Source organism: Nipponia nippon, unplaced genomic scaffold, assembly GCF_047370975.1.
Source record: "Nipponia nippon isolate SJK-2023a ecotype South Korea unplaced genomic scaffold, ASM4737097v1 scaffold_2, whole genome shotgun sequence".
NCBI classification, from domain to species: domain Eukaryota; kingdom Metazoa; phylum Chordata; class Aves; order Pelecaniformes; family Threskiornithidae; genus Nipponia; species Nipponia nippon.
In genome coordinates, this window is record NW_028262336.1 from 86,575,509 (window position 1) to 86,588,443 (window position 12,935).

General features: G+C 41.2%; 1 protein-coding gene across 11 annotated transcripts in view; it reads left to right on the top strand.

Annotated features, from left to right (window-relative positions):
- Positions 1-12,935, top strand: part of KLF12 (KLF transcription factor 12) — a 247,864-nt gene that overhangs the window by 68,189 nt on the left and 166,740 nt on the right. For all 11 annotated transcript variants that reach the window (XM_087757468.1, XM_087757477.1, XM_087757479.1 and 8 more), the window contains one exon: positions 1,491-1,554. In XM_087757468.1, coding sequence (XP_087613594.1) covers positions 1,534-1,554 — 21 coding nt within the window. In that variant the 5' untranslated portion in view covers positions 1,491-1,533. The remainder of the gene's footprint in view (positions 1-1,490; positions 1,555-12,935) is intronic.

Genomic DNA, 12,935 nt, shown 5'->3' on the forward strand with positions numbered 1-12,935 from the left:
CTCAGGTTAGATAACCACATCATGTAAGTTCAGGATATGGAAAACCTGGTCTACTTGTCCCATTTTTGGACATTAACACAAAGAAAGAGCAGCTAGAAACTCAAAGGAGGTTCTTCAAATGTGCAATTAAAAAAAAAAAAAAAGAAAATCTGTTTCATGAAATGGAAATTTTGAAGGAATCCAAATAATGCCAAGAGAGATTAAACAACAAAAACGAAAGAGAGTCTACAAGATGCGTGGGAGATGGGGCAAATGGTCTGCAATAGTAAGCATGCTCTAAGCCTACAGTATTTAGTTAAGTCAGTGTTTGTGGTGATTTTGCATCCTTTTATGATTCATATGAATATTTGGAACTTACTTTTTTCTATTAACCTTAATATTTTCTTAGAAATAAAATTAAGTGCATGGTGTTTAGTCAGTATAATAGTAGCACATTATATGAATATTTACTAATTTTACATGCTTAAGGGAGCTTCTTGTCTTGTTTTCAGTGTAAAATTTTGCTTAGTGTTTGGAAACCTGGTCATGTTGTCGTATATACAGCAGTAATGAAATACCAGGTTGTGGTTTAAAAGCGGGCAGGTGATGCTCCACTGCTATTTGAAGGATGACCTTATTTTGAATAATACAAAAATAACAGCAGATTGTTTATAATAAATCTGACAGCAGATTTAGATTCTTGACTTCACACCATTTCCGTTATTAAGAGACATATGTAAGTAGCACATATTCTGGCAAGAGCTTTAAGACAGACTGTATATTATTTAAATTTTGGACTTCTGAAGCTTCCCCCACCCCCCAAGGCTTTAAAAAAGTTAGACTACTGGATTAATGTATTTTCTTAAACCTGAAGGAGCCTTCCGAAAGTATAATATGGTATTTAAATCTCTATATACATTTTTCTTTTATAGATTCACATGGAAACATAACTAAAATATAATCATGTATCCATGGGAAACCTTTCAAGAAATATGTATTCAAACTTTGTAATGGTCTGGCACAGTTATTTCCCGTGGCTGGAGTATTGATTGAGTTCACTAATAAATGTATTTTGGCTTTTAATGCATTATTGTCCAGATCTCACATATTATTTCTGGGAAACACATTTTGAAATACCAGTAAAGAATATTTGCGCTCGGTAACTGCTGGAAGTTTCACCTGTGCAAACGCAGGGCACTGATATATAATGGACCCTGAAGACTAATTAAAGCAATTGGGATTTAGTGCCCTCAAGTAGCGGTTCAGAAATTAAAGACACTGAGAGCATTGACTAAAATCATTAGTTAAGAGAAAACATAAGGTTTTCTCCAATATACTTTTTGTCGTATTTATCCAGTTTAAGTTTATTTACTGTTCTTCTGACCTCTGTTTTACTATGCAACAGACATCCCTGGTTAGGTTTTTATTTACCTATACAATAATATTTGAGAAATTAATGAACCTGTAAGAAAATGCATCGATTTTAAATAATTTAATCTTTTCTTTTTCAGGATTGAAGTGGATCTAGGGACGAATGGATGACTGAATATTCATATGAAGAGGAAAGCCATAAAAGTTGGTTGACATTTTTACAGCCATATGCATTATACATATTACTGCCATTATCAAAAATTTATATTGTGTTACAAAATCTAATAGATGAAATAACCGGTCTGAGCTTCATATGCCATATTGTCTTTCAGGCAGGGGAATACTATAGGTCAACACAGCTGTAGCTTAACACAACAGTTTCTGACTAAACCTGAATGTTCAAAGGAAGACCTAGTAGTATGTTAAGGAAATAGGTAATTCCTTTGAAGCCAGGTGTTTGAATGGGCTGATGCATGGTGATGTTCTTTATCCTTATGCGCAAGGATGAAGGGGGAATGAGAGAGGCGTTGTCTTCCATTACAGCTACTGGCTATGAAGCTTAATACGTTGTGGAGTGGCGCTCAGACGCCATGCTGACAAATGCTGTTTAAGAAGTCAAATAAGATATGATATCTTTGAAAGTATCTTGGTGCTTTCTTTTCTTATCATAGAGAGATGGTTGTCTTACAGTATGCATTTTCTGCACTAGTTAAAAAGGAAGAAGCTATTAGTGGACCTCTGTGCTTTACACGCTTTATTGTTATGCTTTCTAAGATGATAAAATTCAGTAGGCCTTGACATCTGTCAATCTGACTTGTTGATGACCGTGTACTGTAGGCTTTGGCTGGGATGCTACGTTAACCAGTTCCTGCCAAGGCTGTTTAAACAAAGCTGACTGTGCCTGTGGGTTTGCACCAGAGCAAATGAATTGTAATGACAGATGCAGCGTGCGGTAAAATGGGATACAGGGCGTGGTCCAGAGAGATGCCTTGAAGCAGCTAAGTTAAATAAGGCATTCTGGAAACTCTACTAGTCAAGGAAGGATATGTTATGGTGGAAGACCTGTTTCCTACAGAGCTTCCTTCAGCGCCTGAATCCCAGTCAGGGGTGGGAACAATCAAAAAACCAGCAAAACCCCCAGATTTTTTCGAAAGCACAGTGTCAGTTCAATACCAGAAATGTAAGTCTGTAGTTTTATTAACTTGAGCAAAGTAGTTCAGCAGGACAAAGTTTCTTATTTATCTTCGTGATAATTTGGTTTTGTCAATCTTCTAGTGGGTCAGAAGTTTTACAGTTTATCAACAGCTGACTTGGATACAGAAGAGTTTAATTCCTTCTTGGGTATGCTTTTTTAGTGTTTACAACAGGTAGTGGACACGCTGATCCTAGCTACCTCCAGATTCACAAGCAGCATAAGACTTGAGGGAATCATCTGTGTCCTTAAGTCCAGTCTCCCAAAACAACAGCTAGCAAAACAATCTTTAGTTCAGAAGCATCCACAGAACATCTGCTTGATATACCGCAAGTCCCAGAAAACACCTCCAGCCTCCAAGAACCAAATTTAAACCCTAATAGGGACAGCGAGTGGTATTAGTAGCTCTGCACTAATGTACACAATTTCTCTATGGGATCAGGGACCCATATGCCCAGGTATGAATCAGTGGTTGTTGCCTGCTAAAACCAGTGCACGAAGTCTTAAGGAATTTCTCTTTGGTTTGATTGCTGACGTGTCGACGGCTGCAGTCCGTACCGATGTCTGATGGGCTTGCATCATGGGGGAGCAAATACTTCCCTGCTCAGACCTCCTGGCTGTGAATAGCAGAATGAAAAACTGATACCATCCAAACTTTGCTTGCATCTTCCAGAACTGCAGTGATAAAATCCTGTATGTATGAACTCAGGGAGGCTCTTTACTGGCAGAAAGTGTGAGAGGGTGCAAAGACCAACCTAATTATCTGTAAGCTATCTCTGGATATCATTTTGTTACAGTGGACTCCTTGTGCTATCCAGAAGACAGCACAGAGTAGTACTGCTGTAGCGTGGTAATGTTTTGCATTGAATTGAGGAGAAGCTGGGCCAGACTGGAGGACAGTCATAGGTGTTTGGCTTCGAAAGGACACCAGGGCAGAAAACGTTAAGGATTTGTCAGATCCTAGAGAGGGGCCATCATAACCAGAGTCTGCACAGAGGAGGGAGGGCTTCCAGATCAGGCAAACGCAAAAGACTTCTGGACTTGTGTGGCCTTTTCCCAAGTTTCTTGGGAAAGACTGTAGTTGCATGAGAGACGCAGCACTGCTAGCTCTGCTTTTGCCTTTTTGGTTCAATGCGGAGCAGTGGCAGAAGGAAGGAAGAACAGGAGAACAGGGTGACCTCTTTCTTGTCAAGCCATAGTTCCACTCTCTCATGCCTTTCTGATGACGTCCCGCAGTAGTCGTGGAGAAGCTGCACAAAAATGAGCAGATAAGGAAGGGGATACAGAGTTATTTCTTTACATGTTTTCTGTTTGGCAGTCTTTGCAAACGTAGGGCTCTGAATCCAGCTGTTAATATTTTCTATTAGGAAAGTACCATGATTAAATCATATTGCTGAACAAGAAAAAAATGTGGTTATGTGGAGGAACTCAAAGTCTGAGGGTACAAATTCCTTTTCTGGGAAGACTGATTCCAGAAAACTTAAGCAATAGAGGTGTAGAGGGCTCCTCTGTGGTCACTGTTAAGATCAGTTGATAAAGTTCTGGCTCTAAGAGGAAAGAGATTGGATTTCACCCAGCACCCTGCCTCAGCCTTTCACTTTATTGCTGCTTTGCTAACCAAGTTTTGAAAGCTTTCCATTACTAACATGAGTATGTTGGTGTATCGTTGGGGGTGTAAACAACTTGGGTTGCATCATTTGTATTTTACATCGGTATAGTTTAGGTCTTTGCTGGTCTGCCTCGGGTTCAGTTTTCTGTTGAATCTGACATTTAAAGTTTACATTTTTCAGTCTACAGTGATTATTGCGGATGTATGGAGATGAGAGCCCAGGGTAGGAGCTGGTAAGGAAATTGGTAACGGGCAGGTAGGAACTGTAGCTCAAAAAGTCCTGGGCAAATTAAAGATCAAGACTAAACCAAAAAGAAGTGGGCAGGACTGAAAGCAGGTCAGAGAACGAAATTAAAGGGGATAAGAGATTGCTCAGATCGAAAAGGCAGGTCTGCATTGTACTTAACAAGTAGTCTTGGGTACAGTCTCGTACTCACACTGTGGTTTCGTGGACAGCCTGCAGAAATACTACTGGGCGGTTCATTTGATCAGGCTTAATTATGTTGTAAGTTATTTAAGGCTTAAAAAAGGATGAACAACACAGAGTTGTATTGAATTCAGTGGTGTTAGGAGATGACTGCTTATTTTCTAGGGAGCCCAAGAAGTACTGCTGTCGTGAATGTAACCCATGCATCATCTCTTAAAACAAAACCAAAAACCAACAACAAAAAACAAGGGCCGAGTTTGGCTCAGCTGTTTAGAGGGAAGGGCTTAGTACAAAGGAGATCTTTCTTGAGCTCTCCAGAGCTCCCACCTCAGGAGTCTTCCTACTTCTGATGTGCCCTTGCCTCACCTCCCCTGATTCCTGTGTGGAGCAGGGCGTACATGCGTGGTGCTGCGCAATGGTACCCAGCTGACGCGGTGAGGGCAGGGCTGCTGTTCAGGGCGACCTTGGCAGGCTGGAGAAATGGGCTGGCAGGGACCTCATCAAGTTCAGCAGAGGGGAGAGTCCTGCACCTGGGGAGGAACAACCTCATGCTCCAGTGCCGGCTGGGCAAGCTCCTGAGCCACCTCATCTACCTTTGGAGCTACTACCCTGGTTTCGGATGGAGTTTGGACTCATTGGACTTTCAGTCTTTACTTTTTTTGTGGTTTTAAAGTCTGGCCATGATAAAAATAATTTTTCTTAAAATGTGTTTGAGGGTGTTTTGAGGAAGTTTTATGTTTTTATTTTTGCATAGTCTGAATATTAGTAGCAGTGTGATATGTTTGGTTTTTGTTCTCTTGCTCTCCCCTCCGTATCCATTACAAACAAATGCAGTTTTCCTAGAAAGGAAGCAACTGTTCTTAAGTGGTGTTTCACATCTAACATCATTCAGTGGATTCTTGGAGTATAATTATGACTAGAAACATCAACAGGATAAAATATATTAATCTCAAGGGAGTTATTTTGCACTGGCCATCAATCCATCCTTTCTGTTCTGTGCTTTTCAGTTTAGATTACTCTCAGGCAAAGAGGCTGTAGTTTGATGTCTTGTCTCAATTCATTATGATTATAAATATCTTGGATAAAACAATGTAACAAACGACCACTTAAAAATGACTGATGGCCCCATTCAGCAAGGCAGGGAGACTGTGAAGTTCCTTTGGTTTCATCTGTTGTCTAGCATTTATCAAGATGGGTCCCTTAACAGTTGATTGGTGGTTGATATTTAATGAATATTTCACAGTATAAATAGATAGCAGGCAGTTTGTTGTCTGGAACACGGTCATATTCATAGGACAGATTTGCTTTTACTTACTGTCATTTAAAAAGGTAAAACTTAGGCTGAAACTATAGGGTGGGAGGAGAACTTTTCCCCAAGCCTTATATTCAGGAAAGGGAGGAGCAGCAGAGATTTTCTTTCTTGTTCTGTTCCTTACATCGACTGCCGCATATTGTGCTGTCTCTTGCTCCCGTCCCTTCCTGTCGGGTGCCGGTGTGGCTGATGGGCTGCTGGAGGGCCGCGCGTTGTGAGCGGTGGTTGCCCCCAGGTTTGCTCACCACCGGCTCAGCCCCGCTGGGAGTGGGGTGAGGTGGACTTGGAACCGATCCCCATGGCTGAAAAATTGCTGGGGGCGTTGCCACCACTGATCTTTTCCAAGGAGAAAAAGGCATTTAAGATGCCTGCAATGAACGCCTTCAGCTTGACGTATTTGCATCGCATATGAGCTCTTTCCTCTTCCCTTTGCCTTTGTAAAATTAATGAATGATTTCTAGGAAGACCTATTAGGCTTTCCTTATGAACAGCAGTACAAAATTTGTTCTACACCACATCTTTCTTCATTTCTGCTGGGCAGTTGCTTTCATAGCCTAAAAGGTTTCTTGTTTATGGGTCCCAGATCTTGGCTCCATTCCACTTATTTCCCAGCTATTTTGGTGTGTTTATATGGTGCTCTTCAGCAGCTGGCTTGGGGCGGGTATCCAAAGCATGTGTGCGCGTGCGCACACACACACACACACACTCAGACACAGACACACAAAATCAGTTCATTGGAGTTAGGGCCAAATCATATTTAGGGCTTGGCTTTGATCTGACTTTGTTTAAATCAAGTTGGATTATGATTTTGAGGGTTTTGTCCTTTGATTTCATTCCTGCCAGTGTGGATCGGAGGCAGGCATCTACGGAGGATCGCAACCATTGCTTTTAAGTTTCATATATCAAAAATACAATATATTTTAGAAGTGTTATTTTAGTCGTTGAAGATAGCTGTGGTCTTTCTGCACCCTCAAAATTCAGAAAGGCAATGGAAGCAGGCACAGGGGTGGGTTAGACTATCCCTGTCAAAGCCTGGTCTACTGCAAAAGCCTCAAGCTTTGCTTTAAAATCAATAAATAAAGAGATCTTTTTATATATAATAAATAAGGTTGTATTTTCAAGTAGTCAGCTCAGAGCTGCCAAAGAGGCTTTGCTCAGAATTGTGAGAAATGTCTCTGGCCCAGCAGCTGCTCAGCAGCGGTGTGCAGGGTTTGCGCCCCAGTGGCTGCACAGATTTCTGCTCTGCTTGGAGCTGCTGTGGGATGCTTCAGGTGCATTGATTTTGCTGTAGTTCTTGAATTAAAATCCTATTTATTAAACAGTTTTTGAAACGGGAAGAATGGAGAACTGCATAAAAAAGGATGGCAGCTACCTTCATGTGAGGTGGTGTGTGGAGGAGTAAGGTGGCCCACATTGTAGTGCAGCTCACAGGAGAGTAATGAGTCTAGAATTGACAAAATGTGATGAAAACGTGGAATATTTAAAATACCGGAGTTCTTTTCACAGTTCATGTCATTAAAATTACTAAATGTCATTGTAAAGCAAAGGTAGATCTTGCTGGTGTTGCCTAGATCACTCTTCCATGAAGAGATAGGTGGTGATGATAAGTCTGTGATTAGTAAATTGTGGATGTAGGTGAAAGCTGTGTGTAAGGGCCTGCTTCAGCACCTATTGGCATAACTTAGTGCAGTAGAGTGCCTGTTAAACTACTTCTGAAAGTTAATAGATATCCCCTTACAATTTTAGTTAGTAAATGTGTTGGCATCTATTGTTTGTATTACTTACTGCTGTTGATTGTAAAGCTTGGTGTGTGTGATTACTTAACTTTTTTTGATTTATTTAAGTCATAAAGAACTTAAACTCTTCCTGTGATGAGTGTCCTCCTGTAACTGTCACTTTGGTTTTGAAAGTTTGGGGATTTTAGGGGGTTTTGGGTTTTTTGTTTGTTTGTTTTTTTTAATTCATTTTGGGAGTGAAAAAAAACTTCACCTTGAAAAGTTTAGCCAGAGCTGAGAACAGAGACAGCAAAAACTAGCCTGTGAGCATAAAATGACAAATTGCTTTATAATGCCAGCACAAGAGACCCTTGGTTCCCATTTCTGGTGTTTGAAATGCGTGGTGTGTTGGTGTTCCTGTGCTGGGAGGGAGAGGAGATGCTCTACCAACAGAGTTCCCCCTTCTTGGGAGGAGCAGAAACGGATGCCGCTACCTCTTGTAGTCTCCAAAATGCATGTTTTAGACTATATGAAATAAAATGGTGGAAGCAGCCCGAAGATCTAGGTCAGAAATTTTGACTTGAGCCATTTCCTCGGTTCTGGCTGCAGCTGCGTTTAGTACCTCAGGACTGCCAAGCCTAAATGCAGGACCTGCCATATCTGCCTTGCTGAGTGCATCCACTTCAGGGAGCAAACCGTGGGCATGGTGCGAGCGATGCCAGGTCCCTGCATGCTCCCTCCATACTGCCCTTGCTGCAGGCGTGCTACTTCCTTTTGGAGTTTGGGTGTCCTCCCGTACCTTTGCGGTGCTCCTTTTGCTCGTTACCGTTGTTGTTGGAGATAATTGGAGGCCTATCAGTGTCGTGTTTCCGTGGCGTGAAAGTATCAGTTGTGTGTTGTGGGCTCTGGCGTGAGGCCATGTGCAGGGGTCTGAGCAGGCAGGCTTGGAGGGCTTGGTAGGGTCAGTCAAACTGGTAGAGGTTTGTCCACTAGAAAAGCCTGGAAGGATCAGTCCCTCAAACCGCAGACCGGTTTTGGTTTTGGAGGAAGCTGGCTGGAGCAGACCAGAGCTGGGAAGTGAGCTGAATGTATTGCTTGTTTAGCTTAGATCAGGAAATGCTTCCATGAATATCCCGGCCCGGCGTGCTTCAGTTTGCCTTGTAGCATGGCCTTGGGCTGCACAAGCTAGGTGGCTTTTGGAAGAAACCAAACCAGGATGTGTGGTCCAAAAGCTTACCTAGCATACTCTGATTTCTCGTGGGCTGTTGAAGGACATACGCTGCGGTATCTTCAGCTAAACTGCAAAGATCCCTTCCTATTGCAACAGTGCTGCTTGCTGAGGGAGGTGCAGACTCGCGGTTCTACTAGGTGAACGCTCAGGGACCTCCCAGTTGAGATTGCGCAACGTCTCTCTTTGTTTAGAGGTGTTTCCAAACCAGTTTCTGTTTCAAACCCAGCTGCTTCATTTCCTCTTTCAGCCTTTATACCCCTGATGAGGACTAGTCATAAGTGACAGGACATAGTCCACAAGGAGCTAGATCTCAAAGGCCTGGATCCATTCCTTTCAACTTCAGTCATTTTGCTGAAGGCTCCTGTCTTCCACTAGTCAGCAGACAGCAGTAGGCATCTCCAGAGGGCAGTTCTTCCCATGGGATTTCTGTGTCCTCCCTGGAAGAACAGACGCCACCTCTGCCTGTAAGCAGTGCTGGTGCAGACATGGTGAGTACACTAGGCTCCACTTTACTGGACTCATTCTCCAGTCCTTGGGTTTTCAAAGCATCCCTGAGCATCCCTGTGCTTGCAGCCTGGCTTCTCTGCTGCGGCACATTCTTGTGGGAATGAAAGAGCAGTCACTGAGCTCATTTCACCTTTTATTCCTAGAGCACTTAGAGAACAATTATACTAATTCTAATAATGACTAAATTTGTACTACTCCAGGGAGGGAAGCACAGGCATTTAATTTCAAAGCTGTTTGACAAGACCATTTTGATGTGTGTATTTTCAGAAGTATGACACAAGTTTCCAAAGTGCCTAATGGGGTGAAAAATGTTTAAATTCATACTCAGGTTTTTGGTTTCCAAGAAGCTGAATACTGTTCAGTTCTGTTGGGCATGATCCGTCAAATAAAACAGGTTTAAACCAGAGATTGACAGGACTTACTACTTCTGCTTGTTTCTTAATGACCTGTTTCTGGTCGTTAGTTATCAGTATGTAAGCGTTTGTATGGAAAAAAAGGATACTTCTGTTGTGGGAGGTATTAATTCTCAGTATCATGAAGCAGCACAGCTAACTGCATTTTAGAGTTAATCTTTACTTCTCAATGAGAAGGGAAAAACCCATGGTCCTTGGTCTGCACAGCGGTGCTGATTAAGATACATTGAACCAGAAACTGAAATACTACATACGCTTTCTTGTTTTCCTTTTCCTACATATCTGACAATGAACATTTAGTGCTGGAAATAAATGCATTTGGATTTTAGTATTTTTGACGTGCCGTGGAGAGAATAATGTCAAACAATGGCAATTTGTCACTTCTCATATGAAGGTGTAGAAGAATGTGTTAGAATTCAGTAGCTAGCACGTAAGGAGAAGGCAGTTATTTTAATACTGATATCCACTGCTAACAGACCTGAATAATGATACCACTGGATACAGTATTTCATATACCCAAGGACATATGTCTAAAAGAGAAAATAAGCTGCTGGTATTAATCTAAATCTTGACCCGCTCTTACGCTTCCCACATGGCGCTTCATGTGTACTCCTGGTGATTCATTAAATCTTTCTTGTGCAGAGGTTTGGTGATGAGTCAGGAAAGGGCAAGTTTTCTGCTTTGAGGCTGTCCCTTCTTTTGAACTTTGCTATTTACTTAGGGTTTTTTTTTGTTGTTGTTTCAGTTCAGTTTGATAGCAGTCTGCTACAGCTGTGATTGCTGCAGTCAGCTGGGATGGACATGTGAGCATAGCTCAAGTGAAAACAAAAGCCTTGGCTTTCAAACATTATAGGTAAACACACACTGAGTTTCCACCTTAATTTCTAAGTAATATAGAAGTGTTTCAGTATTTGTATTAGGAAAAAAACCCAAAAACCCGCCAAAAAAGATGTCCTAGAAATAGTGAGATTCAAAACATTATTTTTCCTTGACTTTATTTTGCTGTTTTTAGAGAAGATGGTGCAACCCCCAAAACCCAGTCATTTGGAGTTAAGTCTGAGTTTCATTTAAAACTATATGAGCTTGGGCTTTGGTGGTTATGAAGAGAGGTGACAGTGAGCATCTCTCTTGCAAATTAAGAAATAAGGAGTTTCTGTTGGTCGTAGGAAGATGAAAATTAACTTAGATGTGTAGGTCGCCGTATTAAGTGCAGTGGAACTGAGATGATGTTTGCTGAACTACTCTTTGGAGATTTACATAATGGATGAGATACAGGAGCTTCAGGCAGCATGACAGTGGAATTTATTTTATCGCAGAATGTGAAACAAGTGTATTGCCTTAATCTCTGCAGAAAGCAAGGCTAATCTTTTTTTATATGCAGAAAGAGAGCCAGAGAGTTTGTAATATCCTGGCTATTGATGTACAAGGAGCCAAACCTTTCTTTTGAATAATCTGGATCCCTTTAACTATCATACCATCTTATTCAGGACTTTTAAAGCTCTTCAGGAATGGCAAGCAACGTGCATCTCTGTGAAAATACGGCTTTTACGCAGTAAAAACACACTATCTGCTGATAATTCATGGCTTGATAAAAGAGGCTTATAAAAGGCTGGGTAATTATCCTAACTGCTACATATTTAAATATATGGAAAGCATTTATAAACCAAGCTCACCTGCTGTTTATTTCTGTAGTAATAATAGTAATTTCAAAAGTTTTAGAGCCTTCATAATTTCAAAGTGGGTGTATGTTGGAAAGAAGTTTTAATATTAACATTAAGAGGTTTCAGGCTTCCATTTACTCAAACCAGTTCACGCACTCTGGTTGATGTGGGTGGGTTTTTTTACCTCAGCTGATGATATCTTTTCAGCATGGGAAATGGATGAAGAAACACTGGAAAAGTGGAATAGTTACATGTAGATGGGAATGACAACACCCAGCTCCTATTGTGTGCTTCTCAACCATTTATTTGGCTTCAAGCGAGAGTTTGGCTATTACTTTACTCTGAATATAAATGTGCCATTACTCTTTGATCTGTAGCAACAGTTTGTTATGATCAAGGCTACTTAACCACTTTTGCCTGAAGGAAAAGATTTACTGTTGGCCATAGCGGGTTTCCAAGAGAGTGAATGATGTCCTTACTCTCTGGTTTCTGTGAGCTATATGCAGCTTAACAATCCTTTTGTATTAACCTGATGTCAATTGCTGCTGCTACTTTTAGAAAAATCTGGGCAAGTAATTCATTGTACAGTGTTGCACAGAAATATAGGCATTTGTTTGCCTAATATGAAACCAGGTTATTGGAAAAAAAGGATAATTTCATGAATGTAGCATTCCATGAGCACAGTTAGTTTCTGCTTTTGTTCATGAAAAAACTTAAATTTCCATTGATTTCAGTAGTGATGGACAATACCTAGTTGGTCTACTAAATATGCTGTGCTCCACTCTTAATTCCAGGATGTAGGCTGGGATTAGTTCTGCCAAATTTACTTTGCATACTGGATAGCAATTATTATTTATCAGTTGATGTACAAAGTTAGATTTTTGTTTTTACCATTTTTTTTTCTGGCTGGGTTTCTAGTAAACCAGTTAGTTTTGTCTAGTGATAAGTCTGTATCAGTAACAGTTACTGCAGTATGCAGGGGAGGGCACCAAAGTAATAACCTGTTTGCTTATATTTGCTGTGGTCTATCCATATTGTGGCCTGGTGGGATCAGAGCCTGAGGGATGTTTTATAAGGACAGAGTTGTTCTCGTCAGAAAGTGTTTTAAAACATTGAAATTCTTCCACCACGGTGGCTCTGAACTCTCTCACATGGGGATCTTTAGAGTAAATAAATAAAAGATCACACCAGGCAAATGTGATTTAAAGTGTCCGTAACTGTTCCCCAAACGGCGCTAAAATCCTAAATAAGATATGAGCAAGGCAAGCGAGGGGAAAAGTTCACTTCAACCCCCAGACTCTCCAACACACTACGTAGCTACCCTGAGGACGCAGAAGAAGATCCTGAAGAGTGGTGGTGTCCGAAGGAGCCCCCTGGTTAGGACGGCTTCCTCATGCCATGCTTCTCCACAGCTTGCCCTACTTTGGGATGTGTGTACATTTGTGTCAGAAGTGTCTCATTTCTAATCCAAACATAAGTGACCTAAAAGTATTTGCTTACATGCGTATCTAGTAAGTC